A 27,099-nucleotide genomic window follows, 5' to 3' on the forward strand; every position below is an offset into this window, starting at 1 on the left:
TTTATTAAACATTAAAACTAATAAGTTGATTCTGTATGGTTCCTTAGACCCTGTGCTTCAAGGAAAATGATTTGTGGCCATTATCTGTGTTATTGATTTTGCTTTAAACCATATTTCTCTGTTTGTCTAATATTTTAATAACCTCAGATTATCTTCCAAAACAACTTTGAACTCATTTTCTCAGATTCCATTACCTGATTCCATATCCTTCCCCATAAGTAGTTGCTGCCAACAGTCAGATTCCCTCTTACTGATGCCATTACGTAGCCCATTCACTTTACTCTCTTCTCTGATTTTCATTTCATACAGTTCCCAAGGTAACAGTACACTGAGAGCTTCTCGAACTTAAGTGTACCTCTTCTTTTTTCCCTCTTAGATGCTTTCCCTGGACTTCTTCCTTTACTGTGTCTGTATTCCCACGAACTTCCACAGAGGAAATGCTAGATGCCTTGTACTTCTCAAGCAACCTTCCCTGGCTGCATATCACAGGGATATATTTACATGAAAAAGGTATCTACGACTTTTTGAACTGTTTAGTATGGATTTGATTGTACCAACTTTAACTCTTTCCTCCCATATAGCCAGGTATAGAAAGAGATGAGTGGTACATGACCACACGCAGCTACAAAGTCTTTGAAATCACATGTTTGTATATTCCGTTGAAGAGAGAGTCATTTCCCAAGCATTATGTCTCTTTTTCATTGTATCCTTGTTTCAGTTCATGTTTCCCAGTATAAAAGCTACCCAGACTGCTTAATGCATTTCAAAGTCTGAAGACTGTGGAATCTTCCTTCTGCTCTGCCATTCCTAAAGTAAACATCTGGTTTAGACCTTCCCACATTAATAATGTTCTCTTGGAAGTTCTGGATTCTTTCCTCGTTATATGATCCTCCAAAGGAACCCCATTTTATAATTTTAACAACTTCTCCATTTGCGGGTGACTGACTTGGATTCAGATACTCTTCCCTAAGTCATCCCATCTACTGAGCAGTCACTCTCGTCCTTATGTAGACAGATAGTTCTGAGTGGTTTTTCCCTTAAAATTGTCCTTCTGTGGCACTTCTCCCTCTTCCAGAAACTGCCTAAATGTTCTTTCCCCTCTTCCGTCTGTCCCTTTGCCTTCTGCAACCCATATGGAAGGCAAACAGACAAGTTAAAAATGTTTTCCTCCTTTCCCTTTTTGTCTTTGGCATCCCCCACTACAACTTTTTTAAACTGTGTCCTCTAGCCTGCCCCAGTTTTTCCAATATGTTCTATCTTTCCTCCTTTTAGAATTTGCACCCAAATCTGACACTTGACACTCATCAAAAGCCTGAGCCCAAAGAAAATGCTTAGATACACAAATCTGTTCTCTCATCTCCACTCCTCTTGACCTCAACCTTGCATTTCCTGTCACTTGGGCTTTGGCCTAGCTAACGCCAAAGTTTACCTTTCCCCTCTATTCCTTCCTGGCTCCCCCTACTACTCCCTCGTGCATCCACATACTGCTCTTTCTCATTTCTTTTTCTGTATTTTTCCTTTCTCTTCCAGTTTCCCTCCTCTCTTACATCAGCCTGCCCACCCACGGCTAGACAACGCCTTTGATTCTTTCTTCTCAGTGTATCCTACCCAGTTAAATGGAGGTTATTTATTTTGACACAATTCCTATGAGGTTGTGAGAATAGATATATTATATACTCTATCTTATAACATAATAACTGAAACTTGCAAAGTATGCCTTGCAAAGTCTAGACCATTTGCCATAAAAGCTGTAGATCCAAAGCCCCAGTTAATATCAGTTTATCTGATGACCTCCCTTATCCCTCTTGCAACTAAATATAAAGATACTAAATTAAGCCTGCTATCTTATTTTTCTCATCATCTCAACAGCTATATGCAACTTTCTCAGAAAGATACATCCCATTTTCTGCAATAAATAAAACATGCAGCACTTGAAAAGTTTCTGTATAAAATCTTAGTTCAGAAGTTGATACTGGTTGATTACCTAACATTGCTTCTTCAAAGCAGAGTAGAGTGGCATAACAGACCTAAAAATAATCATGGAAATACAATTTGCTGTCATCACTCAGAATTATATCTATTGTAGGTGCAGGTATATAACAGAAAAAGGATAGAATGTCTTTTCCCCTTCAAAATTTAAAGAAAGCAAACATTATGGTCGCATAACATCATAAAGTCTTTATTCATTTTATTCGCTCACATTTAAGCTTTTTACCTCTCTGGCTCCAAAGAGAAGCTATTCACAGAAAACCTAAAGACAGTGTTTCACTAGAAAAGCGTATATTCTTTTTGTATTTTGATGATTAGTGAAGTGAAAGCCACCAAGTTTGTTCATACTTTCACCTTTTTTGTTACAATCTTCAGTATTTCCATTCATCATTGTAGTATGGAACTTTCTTTCCTCTGAAGCTAGTTATAGCACTGTTTAAAATCTGAACATCCCTATTTCTCTGTTCCTTTCAAAAGTGTTCAATGTATGTGACTTATCAGAATCTTTATGTCTCTCATTGGACTAGCACCTGAAATATTAGTCAGGCACAGCTCTTGGCATGGCAAAGGATAACCAGTTTTCTTTTTATTTATACTCAGAGTCAGAATTCAAGATGTTGTCCCTTAAATATCTGTGGTGTTCCCCATCCTGCCTTTTGCCTTCCATTATTCAGAGCTGTTTAGAAAATTGTACAACACAGTTGTCAACAGTGGTACAAAGAGATTCTGAAAAACACTTCATAACCCCCAATGCATCAAAGGAGACAGTATGATTATTGAGATTTGTGATTTTCAGTTTGTTGGTCTTATAGTGTAAAGGGAGGTCAGAGAGGAAGAAGAGAGGACAGAGAAGAGAGAGCAGAAGAAGGGAAAACATTATTATCCCACAATCAAAAAGCCTAAGTTGATGCTTATATCCTGGTACTCAAAGTTGACAACAGTTTTGAGCTGATTTATAAAATGGTAGGTCACTCATCTTTTGGAAAGCAGACGTGCAGGCCAGATATGGTGGCATATATCTATAATCCCAGCTACTTGGGAGGCAGAGATCTTGAAGATAATGGTTAAATACTAGCTTGGGCAAAAAGGTAGAGAAAACTCTTCTCAACAGATGGGAAGAGTAGTTTGCATATATAATCCATCCTAGCTATACAGGATAATAGGTAGAAGAATTATGGTGACTGGCCTAACTGGAAAAATGAAAGACCCTATGTATAAAAACATAAAACTTACAACAACAACAAAAATCCTTAAAGCAAAGAGAGCTGGAAACGTGGTTCCAGTGACAGTGAGCTTGCTTATAGTCAAAGGCCTGACTTTAAACCACAATATAACCACCAATCCTTCCCCACACAAAAAGGAAAAACACTCAGAACAAAAAAAGAGAGAGAAATTTTTAAGTTAGAAAAATGAGTTAGGAGAATACAACTTGCTGAGTATTTAAAAACATCCAAGAGTAATTATAGCTTTACATTGGCCAATAGCTGATGCTCAACTTCATGCATCCTCCTGTTCTGTAGAATTTCTGTAACTGTCAGAAGACACTCCAGATGAGATGGGGAAAAACAAGATTATAATCTGCTTAAACCCCTATTAAATATCCATTACTACATTTATGATCTACTTCACCAGGATATCAGAATATCCATCACTGATGGAAAACTATTATAATACGTGTGACTCATATTAAATATCCATTTATTATCTGTTCTAACTATACACCAGATTATCATAATGGTTCATTTAAAGCTGTCTTACAAATAAACACATGCTAGATACAGGGACTATGCATGTTAGTAGTACAGTAAAAACCTAGAAGTCCATTATACTGATTTCATCCTCACAAGAAATTTTTATTAGTATGTCAACCAACCTGCTAAATGTCAGCATAGGTAACACTTGTCCACAAATGTTTTAAGTTATAAAACACAGCTAAATAGCATCATATATGTCTTCACTTTCAAGTATTAAAATTGTCAATTAAGCATGTTAAGACTCTTTTCTAAAATCCCACCTACTCAAGATGATTACATGTCAAGGCCAATCCGGCCCCAAAACCTAGGGAGACCCTATATCAAAGAACAAGCTAGACATGTTAGTATTTATCTTAATTCCAGATACTCAGAAGGCAAAGGTAGAAGAAGTAAAGGCAGTCCAAGTTAAAATTATGAGACTTATCTGAAAAATACTAAAGTAAAAGTACCTGTGGGCATGACTCACTGAGAAAGGCCCTGAGTTTAAACTCAGTACTGCCAAAACTAAAACAATAAAATATAAATCTCATATTGAGAACGGTATCTGAAGTAAAAAGTGAACTTCTGTAAACATTGGGAGAGAAGATATATTGGGTCATTCTATATGGCACTTTAAGAAGCCATCTTCACTTCCTCTTTTAGTAAATATTTAAGGATGTTAAGGTTGAAAACCGAGAATTAGATAACTAACATATGCAAAACAAGGGAGGGAAAGTGTGTTCAATAAAACTAAAATCAGACCAGTAACTTACATTTGATCCCTATAAAACATTAGCAGTTTGTGTAACATTACCCAACTGTGCAATGTCCCTTGGACATCACTTTCTAAAGCAGTGGGGCATCCACATCTAGTGTCCTTTCCTGTCTTTACTGTGTTTACACTCATCAAAGAGTAGGGCTGGGAATCCTGGAGAGAAACCTGGAATGTGAAGTGCTAAATACCACACACTAGCTCAGGAAGTTTTCTGAAACATACAGTGGGAGGAGGGAGGGAGGGTCATTCTCTGACTCAGTTTCCCCAAAAGGGAGATTATGAGACTTTTTATAAACCAGTGTATGCAGCATTGTGTTTTGTTAGAGACACTTGGCTCCCAAGACTATGGTGCTTCGGGGGACATTAAACTCTTCTTACAAATACTAGCCATTTTCTCAACGCTGAAAGGAATTCATAACATAAAGTCCACAGCCAAGGAAAATATTACCAGAAAATATTACCAGAGTATTTTAAAACACCTAAAGTTTTGTTTGCTTTTTTCTCTCCTGTTTTAGGCTTTAATATGTCACAACATCTAGGTAGTTTATAAGCTAATCGTGGAAGTGTTATTCAACTTGAGGAACTTTACAAGAAAAATATACTGCACATTTTGAAAATCCTTGTTTTAAGAAAAAAGGAACTAGTATTTGGGTATTTTATTGTGTAGCCATAAATGTATGGGAATCTGAACAGAGTGCATATTTGATTGATTGGTTAACTGAACAAGTGAATAAATTCATGCATGCATGAATGTTTAAAAAAATAAAAAGTGAAAGTTGTGTACCAGTGAAGGCTGAATGGAAGGTATCAATTTGAAGCTAGACAGGGTAGAAAAGTCTACTAGATTCCTTCCATCTCCAAAATAACCAACAAAATGTTGGACTAGAAGCATGGCTCAAGTGGTAGAGCATCAGCCATGAGCAGAAAATAACCAAGAAAGACAAATGAGAACATGATGTCCTGAATTCAAGCCTGTGTAGTAGCCCTAGCCCCACACACTCATACCAAAAAAAAAGTAATTTTTAAGTAGGTTGTTATTATAGTTTGTAGTCCATAAAGCTATTTTGGAGAAAGCTAGAAGACATTACTCTGGCAAAAAATATGTCTTACATTTGCTAACAATAATCAGGAATTCTGACCTTAAAAAAATTAGTCAACCTTCTGTGTTAGATGATCTGTTTTGTGTAATTTATTGTCAGAGTTGTAGGTAATGTTTCCTTCCTGTGTACATAATTCTTTCACAATTGGACTGTAAAATCTCCTACTCGTGATATTAATGGCTCAGAGAAAAGAATAAAGAAAATCTTTCATTTGAAACCTTACACAATGGAGAATTTAACCATACAATTAAGGAAACTGAATGCTGCATTTGATTCTTTTAAGATAATTTCAGACTATTTATTATTTTTTCAACTTACAAATTACATATCAGAGAATTACCTCACAGCATGACAAATTAACTTCCTTAATTCAGTCTCTCACAGGTGTATATTTTGCTTCAGTATACTCTGAACTCAGTCTAAATCGTGACTGTTGGATGCCTAATAAGTGAACAAACTGAAATTAGCATTTACCACTCAGTTTTCCCTGTAAAACCCAAGCAGAAATCTATACAGAAAGTTTACTTTTAAAAGAGTTACAGAGCCTTTTTATGTTACTGTAGTCAATTTGCCAATACAGCTGGTCCCTGTAGCCATATGAGACATTGCCTTCTAGCAATAACTCATCTCTAGTTGCTCAACAGAGAAAATCAGCAATTCATAAAAGAATCAAGGCCAGACTTGTGAGTTTTCCTCCTTGCCTTACAAAAACATTTCAGCCTGAATGTTTTGCTCTGAGGTAGTGAAAGCTCTAGAATACAAATTGAAGATAAAAATGCTTGTTCTCAGATGATGAACTGAGCCTTGTGAATCTAAAAAGACATAGCCATTAGGAAGCAAGAGTTGTCATGTACATACAGGTAACAGAATTGATGCAGGGACCTGGATGGCCCTCTCTACAAGAAGGATCTGCTCAAACAACAAAAAAAGAAGGATCTGCTCTTGTGAGAAAATAAGAGACTCAAATTGGTGAAGTCTGCAATTAAGTCTTCATTTGAGTCAACTTAAGAACTGTAGGCTCCATGTCATTTGGCCTTCCTTCCATGCATTTACACAAACTGGAATTGCTACACACACTTCCTACCTTGGCACTCAAGCCCTCCTCATCACTCAGAGCTGTGGTTTTGATGATGTTCTTCCCAATTTGTTGCCAGGGTCCCAAGGACCTGGGTGATATAGTGATAAAGTGCCATTGAAATACAATGGTAATCAGGCAGTGAGCAGGAACATTGATTTTTTTTCTTCTTTCCTTTTCTGAACAGAGAACAGCAGTGCTCTCAGAAACAATGAGAATAGGAGAGCACTTACCATTTACTTTAGGAGAAAAGCAATGATAAATGCCAAGATGCCATTTATAAATGGTAACTTTGTCTGGGTGCTGACTGGCTCCAAAGTCTGAAAGAATTGAGAACCTAAATTGACCTCTCCAGACATAGAACAAAAGTCTATCTCATTTGAAAATTGGAAAATATAGAAAAGGCAAATTATTTGTTCTCACTGACTTTGGAACCATGATGGAAGGAGAATGGAGACTCAGTACTCCTGACTTGTAAAATAGAGACCATGGTGAACAGTGTGTCTTATTACAAGCATTCATTCACACTTTAGTGTCATGTCTTTCCTGAAGAATGTGTGGTATTTTGAAAGAGGCCTAAGGTCTGAAGCTGATAGCAAATAATAAGTTTATAAAGTCCTATAAATATCCCAATGCATAGACTTTATTTAAAATGTTGGCAGTTTAGCCATTTACAACAATGACCCAAATTCCTTCTTCCAAAAAGTTTAATTGAAGGCAGATTACAGAGCATACCCATTGTTTTGGCTGCAGTCATGGGAAATTTGCCTTCTGGTACTTTTGTTCTATTAGCCTTCAGCTTCTCTTCACATTAATTTAAATTTTTTTCATTCTGATGTTGTTTATTTTAATATTATAAATAGTTATTTTCTTGAATATATATTTTCTTGTCTTTTTTTATTGTGAAAATACCGTACAAAGGGGTTACAATTACATGGGCAAGGTAATGAGTACATTTCTTAACAAGCAATGTTGCCTCCTCCCTTGTTTCCCCTTCCCATCCCTTCCCATCTCCTCCCCCACCCCCTGCGCCAAAGTTGTAAAGTTTGTTTTTAGACATAACATCTTGTACTTCTCATTGTTGCAATGGGACCACCTTCCTCTCCACAATTATACCAATATCAAATACAGGAAAACAGGGGTTATACGGGGGAGGGGGAGGGAGGGACATACAGAGCAACAAAGAAATATCTTATAAATATGTTAGAAACAATACAAGAAAGAAAAAACATATGAGTCCTTATCTTGGGGTTCATTTCGCCTAACATTAATTTATCTGACTGTTTCTGCTTGTCTCAGACATATACTAGTTATTGCAAATAAGGGAAACCATGGGACCTATGTTTCTTTGGGCCTGGCTTACTTCACTTAATATAATTTTTTCCAAGTCTTTCTATTTCCTAACAAATGGGGCAATGCCATTGTTTCTGGTGGAGGCACAGAATTCCATTATGTGTATATACCATATTTTCTTGATCCATTCATCTACTGAGGGGCATCTGGGTTGGTTCCATATCTTAGCTATGGTAAATAATGCTGCAATAAACATAGTTGTGCTGGTAGCTTTAGTATGGTCTTGTTTGTGATCATTTGGGTAAATACCCAAGAGTGGGATTGCTGGGTCATAGGGGAGCTCTATGTGGAGCCTTTTGAGGAACCTCTATACTACTTTCTAAAGTGTTTGAACAAGTTTACACTCCCACCAACAATGCAGTAGGGTTTCCTTCGGTCCACATCCCCTCCAGCATCTGTTGTTATTAGAATTCTTGATTCTAGCCATTCTAACTGGGGTGAAGTGGTATCTCAATGTTGTTTTGATTAGGAGCTTAAAAAAAATAGAATGGAAGAAAGACAGCCTCTTCAGTAAATGGTGCTGGCAAAATTGGTTAATCATTTGTAGAAAACTAAAGCTAGATCCTTATAAATCACCCTGCACCAGAATCAACTCCAAATTGAGCAAAGACCTCGGAGTCAAAGCAGACACTCTGAAAACATTACAGGACAGAATAGGAGAAACCCTAGGTCTCCTTGGCACAAGCTGAAATTTTCTTGTCTTTTCTTTACACCTAGCTCAGAAATTGTTAGCAGATAACATCTGATCATTCTCTCTGTAACATTAATGAGGTAAGTTGGCATACAACTACTTGAATATAAAGTGTACTATTTAAAGACTAAGCATGGTGGTTCATTCCTATAATCCCAGCTTTTTGGGAGGCAGAGATTAGGAGGATTGTGGTTAAATATGAAAAGTTTAATATAATGAACATATCCATCATTTCAACACAGAACTTTCCTTATGATTCTTTTTTCTTTGTTTTTGTTGGTACTGGGGCTTGAACTCAGTACCTCACAGTTATTCAGCTTGTTGCTTGGTGCCCTACCACTTGAACAAGACTGCTAAGCTCTTCTTGTCACTAGTTATTTTAGAGATGGAGTCTCACAGACTTTTCTACCCAGGCTAGCATCAAACCATAATCCTCTTCTCTGGATCTGTAGCTAGTATTATAGGCATGAGTTATAGTAGACTAATGAGGTTTCCCATGATTCTTTGTAAGCCATACCTCCTCCAATCATCCAGCCACTGCTTTGCTTCTTTCTGTTATGTAGAGAGATAGGTTTTCATGTTCTAGAATGTTATGGAAATTGAATCATGTAGTGTGTAGTCTCTTTTGTGTCTTATTTCCTTACCTAGCACAATTATCTCAAGCATTGTCTATGTTATTGTAATTGTCATAATATGTTCCCATTTTATTGCTGCTAATATGTGTTCTATGGGATATATAACAATATATTTATTCAATCAGCTCTAGATAAAAATTTGTTTCCAGTTTGTGACTATAAAAACTACTCTGACCATAAAAGGGCCAATCTTTGTATGAAAATGAATTTCTTTTCTCTTAGATAAATTCCGAGGAGTGAAATTGCTAAATCATATCATAAATGTATGTTTATTTTTTAAAGAAATGGATTTCGGTTGTGTTGAGTCTACAGAACAGTTTAGAGATAATTAATGTCTTAACAATATTGAATCTTTTGATCCATAAGTACACACCAAACAATATGAAATTCTTAGGGAATTCTGAAAGACTACATGAGATACATACATGAGTCACAAATGATTACTGAGCAAAATACACACCTAAGCACTGGAAGATATATAACTCAATCATTGTTTAGGTTTCCATGTTCTCTCCCCCTTTTTTTCTGTCCAATAATCCAACTTCAAAGAAATTAAGATGTAATAACTTTTAAGATGTGCTCTTTGCCTCTACCTTCAATCACAACTGAAAAATGATTGATGAAAACTTTTGAAAAGTGCCATTTATAAATTAATTATTCATGGAATCATTAGCTGCTCTGTATTACTTAGGCACTTTATTCTTTCTCTTCTTCCAGTTTTTTTTCCTTATGGCATTTGTACTTCTCATTTTTGTCTTCTGTATTACATATAGAAAAGAAACAAAAATAAACATATAAGTACTCTCCTGCTCTGTTTTTAAAAAACCTTTGGGAAAAGAAGAAATTGAGTCCATTTCCTATGGAGAATTACTTTGCTCATGTAACTGTAACCCCTCTGTACATTATCTTTACAATAAAAAGAAGAAGAAATTGAAAGCTGTGTTCAGGGTTTTGCTCACCCTTCTGGTCCCTTTCTGTGTCTCTCATTACCTTAGCTGAGTGAGGATGGGACGTACTGAGAAAGTGCAAATATGCACATTTAAATATCAAATGTTGCTTTGCAAATCTGTTAATGTGTTTTATCAGTGAGTTCTCAGAACATATGCCAAATGTATTTCTCAAGAGGAAAAACTACTACTTTAAAGAAGAATTTGGAATAATAATAAAAGATTTAGAATTTTGAAATAGGTCAAATTATCTGATACAGTGGTGGTGTTACTATTGAGACAAAAGAGTACAGAATACCAAGTCGTTATGTCGAAAACGAACTTTACAACTTTCGTGCGGGGTGGGGGGGGGGGGAGGATGGGAGGATTGGGGGTGTGGGGGAAGGATGGGAAGGGATGGGAAGGGGAAACAAAGGAGGAGGCTACAACGCTTGATAAGAAATGTACTCATTATCTTGCCCATGTAATTGTAACTCCGCTGTACAGTATTTTCACAATAAAAAAATGCAATAAAAAAAGAGTACAGAAATTATAAGGCTTAAAATAGAACGTTTCAAACCTATCTCAATAGCAGGTTTGTGATGGTAAGAAAGAAAATGAGTGAACTTGAATCTAGTCAATAGAAATTACCCAATCCAAAGAACACAGAAAAAAAAATAACTCAAGAAAAATGACCAGAGTCACCAGTCTTTTAACCACATGGACATTATAATCGATCATATGTATAATGGAAGTTCCAAAAGAGGAGAAAAGAGAAGGAAAATGTGAAGGAATAATAACTAAAAACTTTCCAAATTTATAAAAACTCCAATATTGTACAGATTCAGAAAACTCAATGAAGTATAAGTTGGGTATATACAGGTCATCCTAACTTAGACACATAATAATAACAGCCAAAGTTTGGGTAAAAAGAAAGCATGCAAGTGGAAAGAACAAACCAACTCATGACACTGAGAGGAATTTATTCAATTAATGACTAGCTTCTCAGCTGAAAAATGGAGGGCAGACATTGGTTAAATGCACATGTCAAATGACTGACAAGACAAACTAGCCTTCAAAACATGAAAGTAAAATAAAGACATCCCCACATAAAAAGAGATGGAGAGCACTCATTCTTAATGAAGTTGCTTATGAGAATATCAAGGAAACTTATTCAGGCTAAAAGGGAATAATATAAAAAGATACTCAAATTGATAGAAAAAATTTAAATGTAAAAAATGTTAGTGTAAAAGGCTCATACCATAACTTCGTAGAAATAATTCTGCAAAATAATTGTTTTAGTCATTGCTGACTGTATAATTCTTTAGTTTGCATAAATATGTATTCAATATGCAGAATACATAGGTATACATATAGATATTTATATATTTTATAATAAAAGCAAAGAATGGGAACGAGACAAAATCATGAAGAAGCAATTATCTGAATTTCATTTTAATCATTATTTGTTTGTATGATAATTTAAGATGTGTATTTTAATTATAAAGCATTCTTTATAAAATCATTAAAAGTGACAATGGAGCTGAGCACCAGTAGGTCACACCTGTAATCAAGAGGCTAAGATCTGAGAATCTTGGTTCAATGCTAGTCCAGGCAGGAAAATCTGTGAGTCTTATGTCTCCAATTAGCCAGCAAAAAACTATAAGTAAAAAAGATAAAGGACAGTGCCAGGCTCTGAGTTCAAAGCTCCATTACCAGCATACACCTGCACACACACAAATATGAAAGTCATAATAGCACACTAAAAATATATTTTAAAACCAGCCAACAAAGCAGGAATTGAAAAAAAAAGTTAAATGACATAGAAAACATAGAAAATGACAGACTGAAGTCCAACCTTGTTAATTAAATGTTAATGGTTTAAACATCTCAATTAAAATAAAGAGATTGGCATATTACACTTTTAATTAAAAAAACGCAAAATGCTACTTAGATTCAAAGGCACAAATCAGTTTAAAGTAAATAGAGGGGAAAAGATATGTCATTCAGATAGTAACCACTATCAAATCCATAGTGGCTCTATTAATATTAGGCAAAATAGGCTTAGAAAATAATGTTTTCTAATGAAGAATCAGTAGGCCTAGAATATATAACAATTTTAAATATAAACACAGCTAGAAACAGAGTCCCAACATACATGAAGCAAAACTAACATAATTGAAAGGAAAAATAACACAAATTACAGAACTAAAATGAAATGTTGATGTTAATAGTCATGTCTTTGAAAAAATAATGTATCAGACCAACATAAGTTCCATTTATACTATATGTCACATGCACGCTAATCTTCATACATAGATATACAAATATGCTAGAATTGACAATTCTGATTTTAATCAATTTGAGAAACTATGCAGTAGATTCACTAAAGGTTCCTCTTCACCCTAGAGAAAAAAAAATTTGCTTAAAAAAGCAAGGTAGGAATTTGGTAGTGTCTAAAAATTTAAAGAATGCATTTTTTCCCTATAGGGTAATTTTCCCTAGAGAGTAATTTTTCCTAAAGGGTAATTATAAGCAACTAAGTATCAGGTTAGAACCAATGAAATTCAACCCAAAGCTGGGTCAAAGAACTTGCGCATAATTGATTGCCAAGGCAAACGAATTCAAAATATGTTTGTCAGGTTCTAAGGTCCCATATGAGATGACATTTCTAATATTCTGAAAGACAGAAGCAGAATTCAAATATGTTATTAAACAAGATTCACAGATGAATCTAGGTCATATGACCAGGATGGGAGAATTGTCACTGTAGGAGAATCAGATCAAGTTTAACCAAAAAAAGAGCTTATCTGTAAGAAACTAATATGTGACCAGAAGAAAACCCTACAGCATTGTTGGTGGGAGTGTAAACTTGTTCAACCACTTTGGAAAGCTGTATGGAGGTTCCTCAAAAGACTCCACATAGAGCTCTCCTATGACCCAGCAATCCCACTTTTGGGCATTTACCCAAATGATCACAAACAAGACCATACTAAACCTACCAGCACAACTATGTTTATTGCAGCATTATTTACCATAACTAAGATATGGAACCAACCCAGATGCCCCTCAGTAGATGAATGGATCAAGAAAATGTGGTATATACACACAATGGAATTCTGTGCCTCCATCAGAAACAATGACATTGCCCCATTTGTTAAGAAATAGAAAGACTTGGAAAAAATTATATTAAGTGAAGTAAGCCAGGCCCAAAGAAACATAGGTCCCATGGTTTCCCTTGTTTGCAGAAACAGTCAGATAAGATGATGTTAAGCGAAATAAACCCCAAGATAAGGAAAAAAGTGATTTTTTTTCTTTCTTGCTATTGCTTCTAACTTATTTATAAGGTATCACATGATTTTTTTTGTTGCTTTGTATGTCCCTCTCCCATAGTATAACCCCGGTTTCACTGTATTTGATATTGGTATAATTTGGGGAGGGGAAGGGAAAAAACAAATTGTTTAAACAGGTATACAGGCTGACCCATTGCAACAATGAGATGTACAAGATACTATGTGAAAAAACAAACTTTACAATTTAGGCTTGGATGGGGGGAGTGTAGTTGTAGAGATGGGAGGGAAGAGATGGTAGGGGAAAAACAAAGGAGGAGACAACAATGCTTGATAAGAAATGTACTCATTACCTTGCTCATATAACTGTAACCCCTCCTCTGTATAGTATTCTCACAATAAAAAACTTATTTAAAAAAAAAAGAAATTGCTACTTGCTAAGGCATCTTCTTCTCTGCTTCCTGACCACCATGATGTAAACTGCTCTGCTCATCCTGACTATCTGCCGTAATAAACTGAATCCATTGAAGCAAAAAAAAAAAACTAATGCAAATATTTTTTCAAAAGAATGTGCCATACAAGTTTTAAGAAAGAACTTTTTTATTCCAATCTGTCAGTAAATTTGCATTCATATGTTGCATAATTTTTCTCTATTCCTTTAAAAAATAGAAACTAAAATAATCTGCAAAGAATGACTGATCTGAAAAAATAATGAATGAGCCCTTCATAAAGGAAGATAAGGAAGATAAAAGGAATTTATGTTACTTCCCTAAATGGGAAAGGCTGAAAAAGATGGCAGCACAATTTTTTAAATTAGGCCAAATATTAGCAACTCTAAGTTTTACTTCTTTACTCTGACAAACCCAGTGATGATGATGATGATGGCATGTGATAGTTCTAAAATTGACATGATCATTTAGAAAAGATTGATGCTTGTTATTCTCATGAATTACCTTACTTACCCTTCACAATCATGCTCTGAGGTGAATGTTTAAATTAACTCCATGTTCAGATTAGAAAGCTGGATAATTTTCCTCAGGTGAAAACTGGGCCATCAAAATTTGCCCTACTTACTACATCAGGTGGAAGCACAAACATGCTTTTCAGCACTCACTGCCAAGATTTGTTTGTTTTACGGAAATTATATGAATTCATTTCTCAATGATTGTTTAAAACCAAATAAGGTAAAATCAGCTTCAAAGCCAGGTCATGGACTTTTCTTCTGATATGATTAAAGCCAACAACGACTAAAATGATTATTGGATACTTGCTGCATGCTTAACATGGTTTTAGATGCCACAATAGGACATACCAAAAAAAGTAAATAATCAAATGTAAAAAGTAAATACATTTTAGAGTCTAATCATAATTGTACCTAACATTTATTCAACATTTACTATGTGTTCATTTAATTGTCTGGAAAATCCTACATTCTGACTGCAATCACCATTATTTTGTAGATGAAAAAAACTAAAGAATTGGAGAAAGAACTGGAATTAAACCCAGGTTCTCATAGTGGCTTGAGGGATAGGATGGATGAATATAAGGACAGATAGACAGATAAGACAGATAGATAGAAATGGTTTGAGGTAAAGTAATTAAGGCTGTGTTCTGTCAGAAAAAGAAATAAGTTCGATGGAACCAGTTTGGACAAGAAGCTTTAATGTCTTTAAAGAGATGGTCTTCAGAGAGTACATGATAAATGGGTTGCACAGGAAGGAACAGAGTGTATTTGATGTAATTTATTAGTTCACTCTTTTAGAAGACAGCTTTTAAAGCTGTACTGGGGGCCATGCCCTGTACTATTTGTTAGAATATGAAAAAGTAACAGGTCAGAGATTGACAAAAATAAACAATGACTATATTGGGTGAGAAGCACTAGAACAGAGTAGTTGAGGGCGAGTGGATTATGCATGTTAAGATTCACAGAGGAAGCCCATTATTCCTGATCTGAATGGAGAAGTGGGAATGAGCCAATCCCCACCACTGCCAAGGGCTACAGAGGAAGTAGGAGAAGAGGACATGTGAGCAATACCATGTGTCCAGAGTGACAAAAGTGTCGGTAGCTGTGAGCATGGGAAGGCCCTAGGGACTTGAAGCAATGAAGGTTTCAAGGTGAGGGCATAAAACTCTGGTATTTTTTTTAATCTGTGGGGTGAAGGGAGGACAGTGGAAAGACTTTAAGAATATCAATCTCCCCAAGTATCTTTTTGATAACAAGAGGTAAGGTTGGGATAAATCAGGGCCACATATAAAAGGATCTTTAATAACAGGGAAGCATTTGAGCCTGAAGTGATAGGTAATGGGAAACTATGTGTCGTGACTAAATCCAGCCTTATAGTTCCAATCAGCAGCTGGGCCTGAGATGAAGAAATACTGGCAAGCTGGGAGTTGGGCTAGGTAGGAAATGATGAATCCAACAGAAATGTTGATGATGTACTACCAAGCATCCAGAACGGATGGGATATAAGGAATAAGAGAGGGAGGAGTCCAAGGGGTTCATGCTTCAAGCCTATGACTCTTGAAAACTATGAGAACTGGGGCCAAATGCTAGGAAATGAGCAACAAGAAATGCATTTAGGCAAGAAAAAATAATCATTTTAATGTTTCACTGATAATCATTTTGAAATGGATTATAGATTCATTATTGATAATAGACTTCAGTCCACAAAAAATCCAAACATCTAATTCTCAAGTTATACTAAATATTGGCTTTTTTAAATTGACTAGATAAAAGTCTAATTAGAATATATATATATATATATATATATGTATGTATATATATATATGATATAGGCATTTGAACACATGGTCTCATAGGTTTTCATACAGACATGTGTTGTTCACCTACAGCCAGTACTGCAGAGTAGATGATGGTTGAACTCAGTAAGCAAGAGCATATGTCAGCTACAGTCAGACTAACTGGGCTCAGAATTACCTTCTGAAGTGGAGTGCTGTGAATTCCACAAAATACTTAACCTTTGTGACCTTGAATCTTCCCAGCTGTGGAACAGAGATTGTGGTAGCACCTGCCTGGTGGGAAGGTCATGAAAAGTAAATGGGATGACACATGTGAAAGCCTTTAATACCAGACACACAGAAAACAAGAGAGTGAAAATCCCACCCTCTAGAAGCCAGAGACCACCTTTTATTTTCTAGGATCTCTGGATTATCACAAAGAATACAGATGGGATCTCTGTAATTCCCTTGAGGGAAATCTTGAAATGAATTGTGTTGACAGATACCTTTTGGCATGGGAAGGTAATATTAGAGACTGAACACAGAGTTTAGTGAATGTGGAATGACTAGCTTTTAGAGCTCTTTATAAAAGTTAGTGGAACAAAAGTCAACTGACGGTTTAAAAAAATCACAGAAAATGTGCTTAAAAAATATGAAAAGGTGAGAAATAGAATCATGGATATGAATGAAAATAGAATGATGAAATCTGATTAGAGTCCATTATATGTATGTATGGAAACATGATGAAATTAGTTTGCATAGCTAATATGCTAATAACACAGAAATGTATATGCTATCATTAAAAAAGCAGAAAATGAAAAATTGGTTCTTGTAATGCTATAAAATATCAGGGCTCTGACAGGGCTATGACTTCCTAGTAAAATGATCTTAGTTATTTTCAGCAATACATCCAATTCTGGATGCCTTTCTCTTTTGTTTGATAACATTAAAGCATCTCTATGGGTAGCTATCATTTTAGAATGAGGCATTAATAAGTATGAAGCTGGTGAAAATCCCTTTATATTGGGCAGATTATTAACACATGTGAACACAGATTCCTGATTGTGAAACCCATAGGGGAACATTTGTAAGCTCTTTTTACCTCTGTATGCGCAGGGCCTCTTGACTTTCCCATCGCATCTTAAGAGGTATGTTTTCCACAACAAATCAAAGAAAGGTTGGACAAATGGGATTGCATAAAGTTGCAGAGCTTCTGCAGGGCAAATGACATAGCTAGCAAGATCAATAGAAAGCCCACGGATTGGGAGAAGATCTCTACTAGCCATACAACGGACAAGGGTCTCATATCTAAAATATACTTGGAACTCAAAACATTAAACCCCCCAACAACAAATCCTCAAAGAAACAACTGCCCAATAAATAAGTGGGCGAAAGACTTAAAGAGAAACTTCTCTGAAGAAGAAAGAAGGATGGCCAATAGACACATAAAGAAATGTTCAACATCCCTAGCCATAAAAGAAATGCAAATCAAAACAACATTGAGATATCACCTCACCCCAGTTAGAACGGCAAAAATCAAGAACTCTAACAACAACAGATGCTGGAGGGGATGTAGACAGAAAGGAACCTTACTTCATTGTTGGTGGGAATGTAAACTTGTTCAACCACTTTGGAAAGCAGTATGGAGGTTCCTCAAAAGACTTCACATAGAACTCCCCTATGACCCAGCAATCCCACTTTTGAGCATTTACCCAAATGTTTACAAACAAGACCACACTAAAGCTACCAGCACAACAATGTTTATTGCAGCATTATTTACCATAGCTAAGATATGGAACCAACCCAGATGCCCCTCAGTAGATGAATGGATCAAGAAAATGTGGTATATATACACACTGGAATTCTATGCCTCCATCAGAAAGAATGACATTGCCCCATTTGTTAGGAAATGGAAAAACTTGGAAAAAATTATATTAAGTGAAGTAAGCCAGGCCCAAAGAAACATAGGTCCCATGGTTTCCCTTATTTGCAATATCTAGTATATGTATGAGTCAAGCGGAAAAGGTCAGATAATGTGATGTCAGGAAAATGAACCCTTAGCTATGTATTTTAATGTTTTTTTCTTTCATGCCTGTGATTCTAACTCATTTATAAGATTATCTCTTTGTTGCTTTGTATGTCCCTCCCCCACAGTATAACCCCTGCTTTCACTATATTTGATGTCAGTATAACTTGTGGAGGAGATGGGGAAAAACCAGTTGTTTAAGGATACAGGTGGACCTGTTGCAACAATGAGAAGTACAAGTTGTCATATCCAAAACGAGCTTTACAATGTCGGTGTTGGGGCGGGGGGAGGAGAAGGATTGGGATTAGGGGGGAGGGGGAGGCTGGGAAGGGATGTGAAGGGTAAACCAAAGGAGGAGGCTGCAATGCTTGGTAAGAAATGTATGCATTATCCTGCCCATGTAATTGTAACCCCTCTGTACAGTATGTTCACAAATAAAATTAAATTAAATTTAAAAAAAAAAGAGGTATGTTTTCTATCCTCTTGGATACCAGCTTTAGTTTCCTTTCCCATTGTCTCCTCCTCCTCCCTCCACCTTATCTTCAAAATATATACAACAATTTACTATGAGGAGCAGGTAGTTTTTTTTTTTTTTATTTTACTTTTTCCATCTACTTTCTATTTCTCCCTTTCATAGTTTTGCTAAAACTTCTTGAACAAGGTATCCCATTTCCTTGCCACCTCTCCTCTTTTTAGTCCTAGGCATCTGGCTTTAATAGTAGTGATGGCAACCATGAAGGCTGGCTTCCCTGAGTGCTGACTCTGCAGCAGGACAGATACTTAGGGCTTGGCACACGTGACTCCATAGAGTCCTAGAACAGTGCTCTGAGTCAGTACTGCTGCTATTGAAATTTTATACATGAGATGTTCAGGGTTAGATTAAGCAATTTGTTACAGATAGACAACTATTGACAGAGCTGGGACAGAGCCCAGGTCTGACTGACCTCAACTCATTCTCTTAACTACCTCTTTGTTTACTCAAAGGTGCCAGGAAAATGCTCTCATTTAACTTCCCAATTTGAAGAGGTATTATTATAATCCACTTCATGCTCTTGTCCTTAATTACGAGTCACTACCTTTCTGTGGGTCACTTGCACATTTGTAGGGGTATTCGTGAGGATATTGGAGATGAGCATGCTGCTCTACTTAATTATGGAAGGAAGGCGTGTAGCAGTAGGAACTGTCTTGAAATGCTGAGAACTGCCTCACACGCCTAAGAATTATCCTGCTTCAAATGCCTATAATACCCCATTTAGAGACAATGATAATGGATGAGAATCTAATAATGGATTCAGAAAGCCTAAATAACTTCCCTGAATCTGGAGCCATAAATCAAACTGAGATCTGTCTGCCTCTAAAGCTTATGCTTTTTTCACACAAATCAACTTCACCTAACAGAGCATTAAAATATTATATATAATTTGATTTGCTCACAGAATTATATTTTATATGCAGCATCTCAAATATAATTTATTTAGAGAATAGTTAACTAATTTCCTGATTGAATGTTCTTTTAATACACTTAATGGAGATCGTATGTATTATAGTATTTGCTAGATTTTCAGAAGAATGTTAAAACTTAATGAAAGAAACCATTAAAAATATATTAAATAAAGCAGCCCGCATATTCTGGAACATGCTGTCTTCTGCACCATTACCCAGGAATGGAAAGGAGTTATTTAGAGAGGAAAGAAAGAAAAAGGGGAATAAAAGAGAGCTAAATGAAGAGGATGAAAGGAAAAATTACTCAGATGTTTATTTAATTAATCTTACATACTGAACTCTGAGCTGTCCATTGTAATGTCTGCTTATTCTAGAAGTTAATTTCTTAAAAATGTCTTCAGACATATTTTGAATTCTAAAGAGTTATTCAAATCTAAACAAGGTTCTCTATTTTGTATAATAGCATCTCTATATTGTGTTTATTTACAAAATTAATGCCATATATATCAATATCATCTATAGGTTGTATTAAACAAAAATGTTGTTACTCTTGCCTTTCATAATCTGAACTGTCCATTTGAACATTTCCTGAGCCTAAAGGATTTAGCCACCTTTTTGCAACATTGAGGCCCATTACCATTTTTTTTCCCTTCCCTAGAAAAATGCAATTGTAGTTTCAGCATCACCCATAGGAAACACTCATGGAGAAGAAACTCTCTCCGAACTATTTTTTCTCCTATTTTTCACAACTTGACTTTTTTTTTTAGTTCAAAGCCCCTTCGAGACTAAGAGAAACTCAAACTTCAGTGATAATATTATCTAGGGAACTTTTTAGGAAGTCAGGTTTAAGACTAGAGACTCTCAGTCTTAAGAGTACCTTGCTAACAAACTTGATGCTCTGAATTCAAATCTCAGACCACCAAGCAAAAATTTTTAAAGAGATTTCCAAACTCTCTACTAGAATTCAATAAGTCTTGAGGTGAGGAAGATTTTCTTTTTAGCCAGTATCTCAGGGTATATATGGTTCATGGGCCACATTTTGAAGAAAATTTGGCATTAAGTCCTTCACAGTTGTAGAATATCTGAATTTATTGAATATCTGAATATATCTATAGAGTCTGTCCTGATATCTCTGTTTCTGTCAACAAGGACTTTTGACTTGAACCATTCAAGCTTGCACCTATTTCTTTTCTTTTTTAAATAAGTTTTTTATTATTGTTAAAATACTATACAGAGGGGTTACAATCACACTAGCAAGGTAATGAGTACATTTCTTATCAAGCATTGTTGTCTCCTCCTTTGTTTTTCCCCTACCTTACCTTCCCTCCCATCTCCACAACTACATTGCACCTATTTCTTTACCTCACCTGTGTCCATCTATTTTCAGCAATATCTAAGGACATAATGCAGACAGGCATTTTCCATTGTCTTGCTATCATTCTCTCAGGACCTGCTGTCCCCTGCTTTGTTGCCAGATATCCCAGGCTCCAAACACTTCTTGCTGCATACTCATCTTCAAAACTGCTACCTGATCATCTTCCCCAAACCCGTACTTACCTGCTTTTAAGATTCTTCATGACCCCACTCACTTTTCCACCTAATCTCCCATCTCATTTGATGCACTGGTACACATTCTTCTTCCTGATTATGCTTTAGGCTTTCTTACCTCCCTGCCTTTGTATCTGACATTGGACTCTTCTCTGGGAAGGAAAGTATTAACTTAATGGACCTGAGTTATTCAAATAAATGCCTGACTAGCCTTTGCTCAGCTATTGGGAAATAACTGCTGAGCCCTTATAATATTCTTCTTGATAAGAGTGTTTTTGAATGCCTGAGGCCTATGGCCATGCTGTACTAATGTATCCTGACAAAGTGATTTATAGTTAGCTCTGTTTTTTATGGAGGAAGAGCCTGAATAGCTGAGAGCAATCAGGTAGGTTTTACATGTCTATGTGAATGTTCCCACTCAACAACCCCGAACACTGAGCTTCCTTGGTTGGCTTACATGTTTTCAGACATCAATGCAGGGAGAATTCTCCATGTCTCTATGAGATTATGAAGAGGGAAGATGGTACTGGTTTCTTCTGTCTTTGTACCCATGAACCTTTTCTCTTTGCTAGTTGTCACTGCAATATACCATAATTCATAATACAACAGCTTTTCTGGGATCTGAGCCTTTCCTACAGGTTATCAACCCTTATTGACTTCTTGGGAAACTACAGCACCCTTCAAAAGATTTGTCCTCTCTCACACAATGCTCCATACAGTCATCTCCTCTTACCACACTTTTACTTCCTATGGTTTCATATATACCCAGTCGAAAGGCATCATCATAGATGAATGATACTCTTGATATAACCTCAAAACCTCAGTAGTAACCTAACAATATAATAGCTACATCATTCACTTTAGTCATGTAGGCACCACAGCATCTCACACCATCACAAGAAGGATCATTATGATACAATTAGATACGTTGTAAAAGAGATACGTCACAAAACTTTCATTATAGTATATTGACAAAAGTGTTGTATCTTGTTGAGTTACTGTTAGTCTTACTGTTAATCTCCTACAATACTTAACTTATAAATTAAACTTTAATGTTTTAAGCAGGTATGTATAGGATGCTCAGTGTACATAGCTTCAGTCTGTAGTTTCAGACATCCATGGGCATCTTGGAACAGAAAAGAAGACCACTGTACATTATTCAAAAGGCTACTAAAATCTCTTTCACGTTACCTTTTCATAAAGGCTGCCATCAAGCAAAGCCCTCTGCTGGTGAAAATACTTGCCAGAAAAGACTTTCTGAAAAAGAAATTTGTCCATGATAGCAAGACTTAATGAACATACCTACTCCATGTACTTGTGACACTATAATTATAGCTATTCAAGAGGATAAGATCCAGAGGCTCAGAGTTTGAAATCAGACCAAGTAGAAAGTTCATAAGACTACATCACCAAACTAACCAATAAAAAGCAAAGCTGGAGGCATGGCTCAAATAGTAGAGCACTAGCCACATAAGCAAGCAAAAGTGAGCATGAGGCCCTGAGTTCAAACCTCAGTACCATTAAGAACAATATACATAACTAGCAGTAGAAATTCTCACATGAGGACACAATGAGTGTATTCTTGTCTTATTAGTTAAAGCAAAAATTGGAAATAACCCAATTATCCACTACACGAAGAGAATACAACTTTCTTAATAGTAAATAGTGATGGATCTTTCACTGTTCATCAGGTCTATTATAATCCCGTGCTATTTTGCTTAATATCTTATTTAAATTTACAGTAATTGTTCTGTGTAGGTAGGTGGTATCCATTTAGACAAACCCTAAGACATCTCAGTGTGAGGGTGCATGGCTAAGATCTATTTAACTTATAGTGAATAAGTCCATACAATTAATGTAGACAGTGGCTAGTAAAGGGTGGTAGAGATCTTAATGCTTGTATGGAAAGATAACAATCACATATGACTTTAAAATCAAAATTAAACTATGAAACTGTTTTTATAGTATACTACTGCTTTGTAAACATATGCATGCATAAATATCTACAAAGCAAACAAAATGCACTCACATTTATTAATAATTATTTATTAATAGTTATTAATTGATTTATGGACAGATAACAAAAATTACCATATGTAATAAATGTTACAAATGAAAATAATTAAATTAAGGATGGTGTTATAAAATGCAGAATGGTATGTTTAGGTTGGGAAGACGATGAAGGTTTTGGTGTGGAAGTGGCAAGTTGTAATCTGTGTACTCAGAGGGAGTTGGCCATGCAAAAAAAAAAAAAAAAAAAATAGAGAAAGGGATTCAGGGCAGATATAAAACCTAGTGCAAATACTATGATGGAAATTGTCTAGCATGTTTGAGATAAAGGCAGACAGTATTGCCTTATCCCAAAACTAAAATACCTTTGAATCTTTTTGTCCTAATACTCAATAAACACCAGAAAAGGAAAGATCTCTGAGTTGGGCACTAAGAAAGATGACTTTCAAAAACATTTGGTTCCTAGTACAGGAAGATTAATGAATCATAACTCATTTCAGCCTTTGTTTCTCTCTCCCTACCTGAATTCCCACAGTCATCCCACTCCCTGTCTCGGAACCCATGCTAGAATTTAGCTTTACACAGAGAGCTTTACAGAGAACAGACTCATTAGTCCTAGCGTGTTGTTCTCTTACAACTGCTAATCAGATGCAGGACCACTCCCTGTCTATTTTTATTTTATGGAATAGAAGACAGAGCTTATTCCAGTGAGTATTTTGGAACTCTTGTGTGTGAGACCGCCAGGAGACTCTTGGGAATGGATGTAATAAAGGGCAAAGTTTCTCAAGATTTAATATGCATGCATACCCCTGAAGATCTTGTTAAAATACAGAATCTACTTCAGCAGGTCTGGGCCTGACTATCTTTCTAATAAGCTACCAGGTGGTGCTGACACCACTGGCCCATGGTTCCCACTTAAAGTAGGGCATAGAGCACTAGGTCAGAGTCTTGGCTGCCCATCAGAATCCACTAGGAAACTTTTTAAAAACATCTCTTGACACCCAGACAGTACCCAAGCTAATTAAATCTGAGTGTCAGAATTCAGAAAGAGAAAAAAAATTAAATTCCCCTAGGTAAGTCCTTTATTTGCGAAGCACTGGTTTAGGGCAAAAGGTTAGCAAATTGTCCCATCTAGTTTCTTAGGTCACAGGCTAAATGCTATGGTTGTTGATGCTACACCAAGTTTGCTTTTAGGGGAAAGACCTCCTACGAAGAGCAAACCCTATCTTTCAATGTCCTAAAAGAAGTCTACAGATAGTTGTTAACACTTAATTTTTCTTTTTGGTTTTGTTTTTATTGAGTATATTTGTGCTTTCTCCTCTATAAGCAAGTGTGAGTTCTTTTTTCCCCTTAGGCTGTTCTGCTTTAAAACTCTTGTTATTGATACTCTTTTGAAAGAACTTTTTTTCTGACACCTTTGAGCAAACTAAGGTATAAAGTAAAAACTACTCACTGGCCTTTGCCTTATAGTATAACAAAATGAAATAAAGAGAGTCCAAGGTTTGAGATAAATATGGACATGTCAGGCTGGTATTCTCCCTAAGCTCTAAATTGATTTAAAAAAATTATACCCTTCTGAAGCCCACTGTAATTAACTCTAGGAGAGCATTTCCATTTTAAATCTGTTTTAGTTAAATCTGTTTTAGTTTTAAGAGGTTTGTTATTTAGCTGTAAAATTGTGCTCTAGGCTATGACTTGGCCATAGACACTTGCAGCTTAAAAGAGATTTTAAAAACAATAGCAAGTTTTTTTTTCATTGAGAAAGTGGAGTATAGTCAAAAGGAATGAACTGTCCATTCTTTGCATCTCTGTTTTATTCCAAGTGGTCTTGGTTTTTAATAAATGGTTTGTTCATATATTTTAAACTCAAATGTTTAAATTACTAAATGTTTGGGAGACTGTTTTAATTAAGTAAATAATTTTGAAGGTCGTAACTCAATAAGAAGGGAGAAAGACATGCTTTGCTTTTGTTTATATGCAGAACTAGGGTGGAGCAGGATTCTGTTCTTTGGAAAAATTGAATCTGTTGTTGATTTTTTTAATGGGAGAGGTTACAGAATAAAACATCTGAATTGAACACTAGGGCCATATTCATGACTTTATGCTTTCACTGAATACTCCCAAGTGGTTCCTAAAATAGCTGTCTGTCACAAATAAGTGAAAAGTTAAGATACTTCTGATGCTTGCAGAGGGCCAATGTTAAAGTAAATATTGACCAATTAATAACAAAAATATTATAGGAACTTTTTTCTTGGAAACTCTTCCCTATTCTCATAAAGTAACAATTGCCGTGTTCTGGTTTAGTTTGTCCTTCGAATGGGTATATTGGACAAAACACTATTAGAATTTCATAATAGATCACCTATCATCTCTCATTGGCATTACATCTATGCCCCCTTGCTTTTCTTTCTCTTTGATAGTAGACACATGGGTAATCATCTTTATGTCATGCCTGACAGTGCATAATAAAACCCAACTATACATTAATGCCTCTGAGTAGCTCTACTTCAGGCTCCAGTCTAGAGAGAGTTATGATTAGTCAATAGTGCTCAACTCTAGACATAGGACGTTGTATGTTATAACATACTCTACACAAAAATGACTGAAAAAATAAACAAATAATAGTAAATACAAGAGTTATTTTTAAAAATATCTATTTTGAAGTTGTAGCTTTAAATTTTTTAATAAAAATGCTGATAAACACTATAAAAAGAATAAGTATCATTTACAAGTAAATGCAGTAATCACTAAATGTAATATGTTCTTTGAAAAAAAACAAGTGGTAATATAAAGATCATGACATAGAAGTTCTGTAAGTAACTACTGTACCAATAATAGGAGAAACCAAAGTAGTCATTAAAAACACTTTCCCCCCTTGTCAATGACATTAAGGGATCCAAAGTGCTCGGTTATTGTCATATGTTTGACAGTCTTTATTCTAATGAAAACAGTCACTATCTCACATTTTAGTTAAAATAGCATCTCAAGGAAATGCTATCTTACATCCTCTCTGGAGCTATGTGGATCTCCCTCCTCACTGTGCAGCTCAAGCATGCTTCTTGGGAATTCCCATTTCTCTGTTGTCTACCTTGAGTTCAAAGTATTGTATATACTACTGGAACCCTAGATAATGTACAAATCAATGGCAAAATGAGTATGTCAACAAAATTGAAACACGGTGATTTGTACCTAACAGCTCTGAATACATTTCTTGATATTTGATAATACATTCTGAGTTTAAGCAAACATTCAGGTGAATATGGTCTAGTCTTATTTGACAAAAGTTTCTTTGTCCAGTAGTAGTGTTAATAGTAACAGCTGACATTCACCGAGTGTTCTATTGTTAAGCACGACTCAAAATGTATCACCTTTATTTAGTATGTCAGATTATCTTCACAATAACCTGAATGGCTAGATACCACGCTATTTGGATGAGATGAACTGGCCTACTGTTGCTCTTCCCATGAGTCTGTCATGAATTTGTCCGATTTTACATCAGGGAATACAAGTCAAAGACATTTCATTTGGCTTCCACCATAATCATGAAATCTCTTTTCTCTGATGTCCATTTCTTTGGACTGTACACATGCTTTGTTTTTAGCTTCTTACAGTTACCATTTTATGACTAGAAAAGGGATCTGATTTGTTAATATAAGTCATTACCACAAAGATTTCTGCTGTTTTAGAACCTCATAATTCCTTAAAAGTTCTGGTTTAGGTTTTCCCCACATAATATTGCTGACAGCTTTAACAGGGTATACAAACA

The 27,099-nt window shown here is 35.7% G+C and overlaps 1 protein-coding gene across 3 annotated transcripts in view; it reads left to right on the forward strand.

Annotated features, from left to right (window-relative positions):
* The window catches only part of Rnls (renalase, FAD dependent amine oxidase), a 226,301-nt gene that overhangs the window by 59,726 nt on the left and 139,476 nt on the right, over positions 1-27,099 (forward strand). Inside the window, exon 5 of one of the 3 annotated variants that reach the window (XM_042689342.1) lies at positions 522-531. The exons of the other annotated variants lie outside the window; for them this stretch is intronic. Coding sequence (XP_042545276.1) covers positions 522-531 — 10 coding nt within the window. The remainder of the gene's footprint in view (positions 1-521; positions 532-27,099) is intronic. 3 annotated transcript variants of the gene reach the window in all.

The sequence above is a fragment of the Dipodomys spectabilis genome, unplaced genomic scaffold, assembly GCF_019054845.1.
Source record: "Dipodomys spectabilis isolate Male_0828 unplaced genomic scaffold, ASM1905484v1 ptg000125l, whole genome shotgun sequence".
Classification (NCBI taxonomy): Eukaryota; Metazoa; Chordata; class Mammalia; order Rodentia; family Heteromyidae; genus Dipodomys; species Dipodomys spectabilis.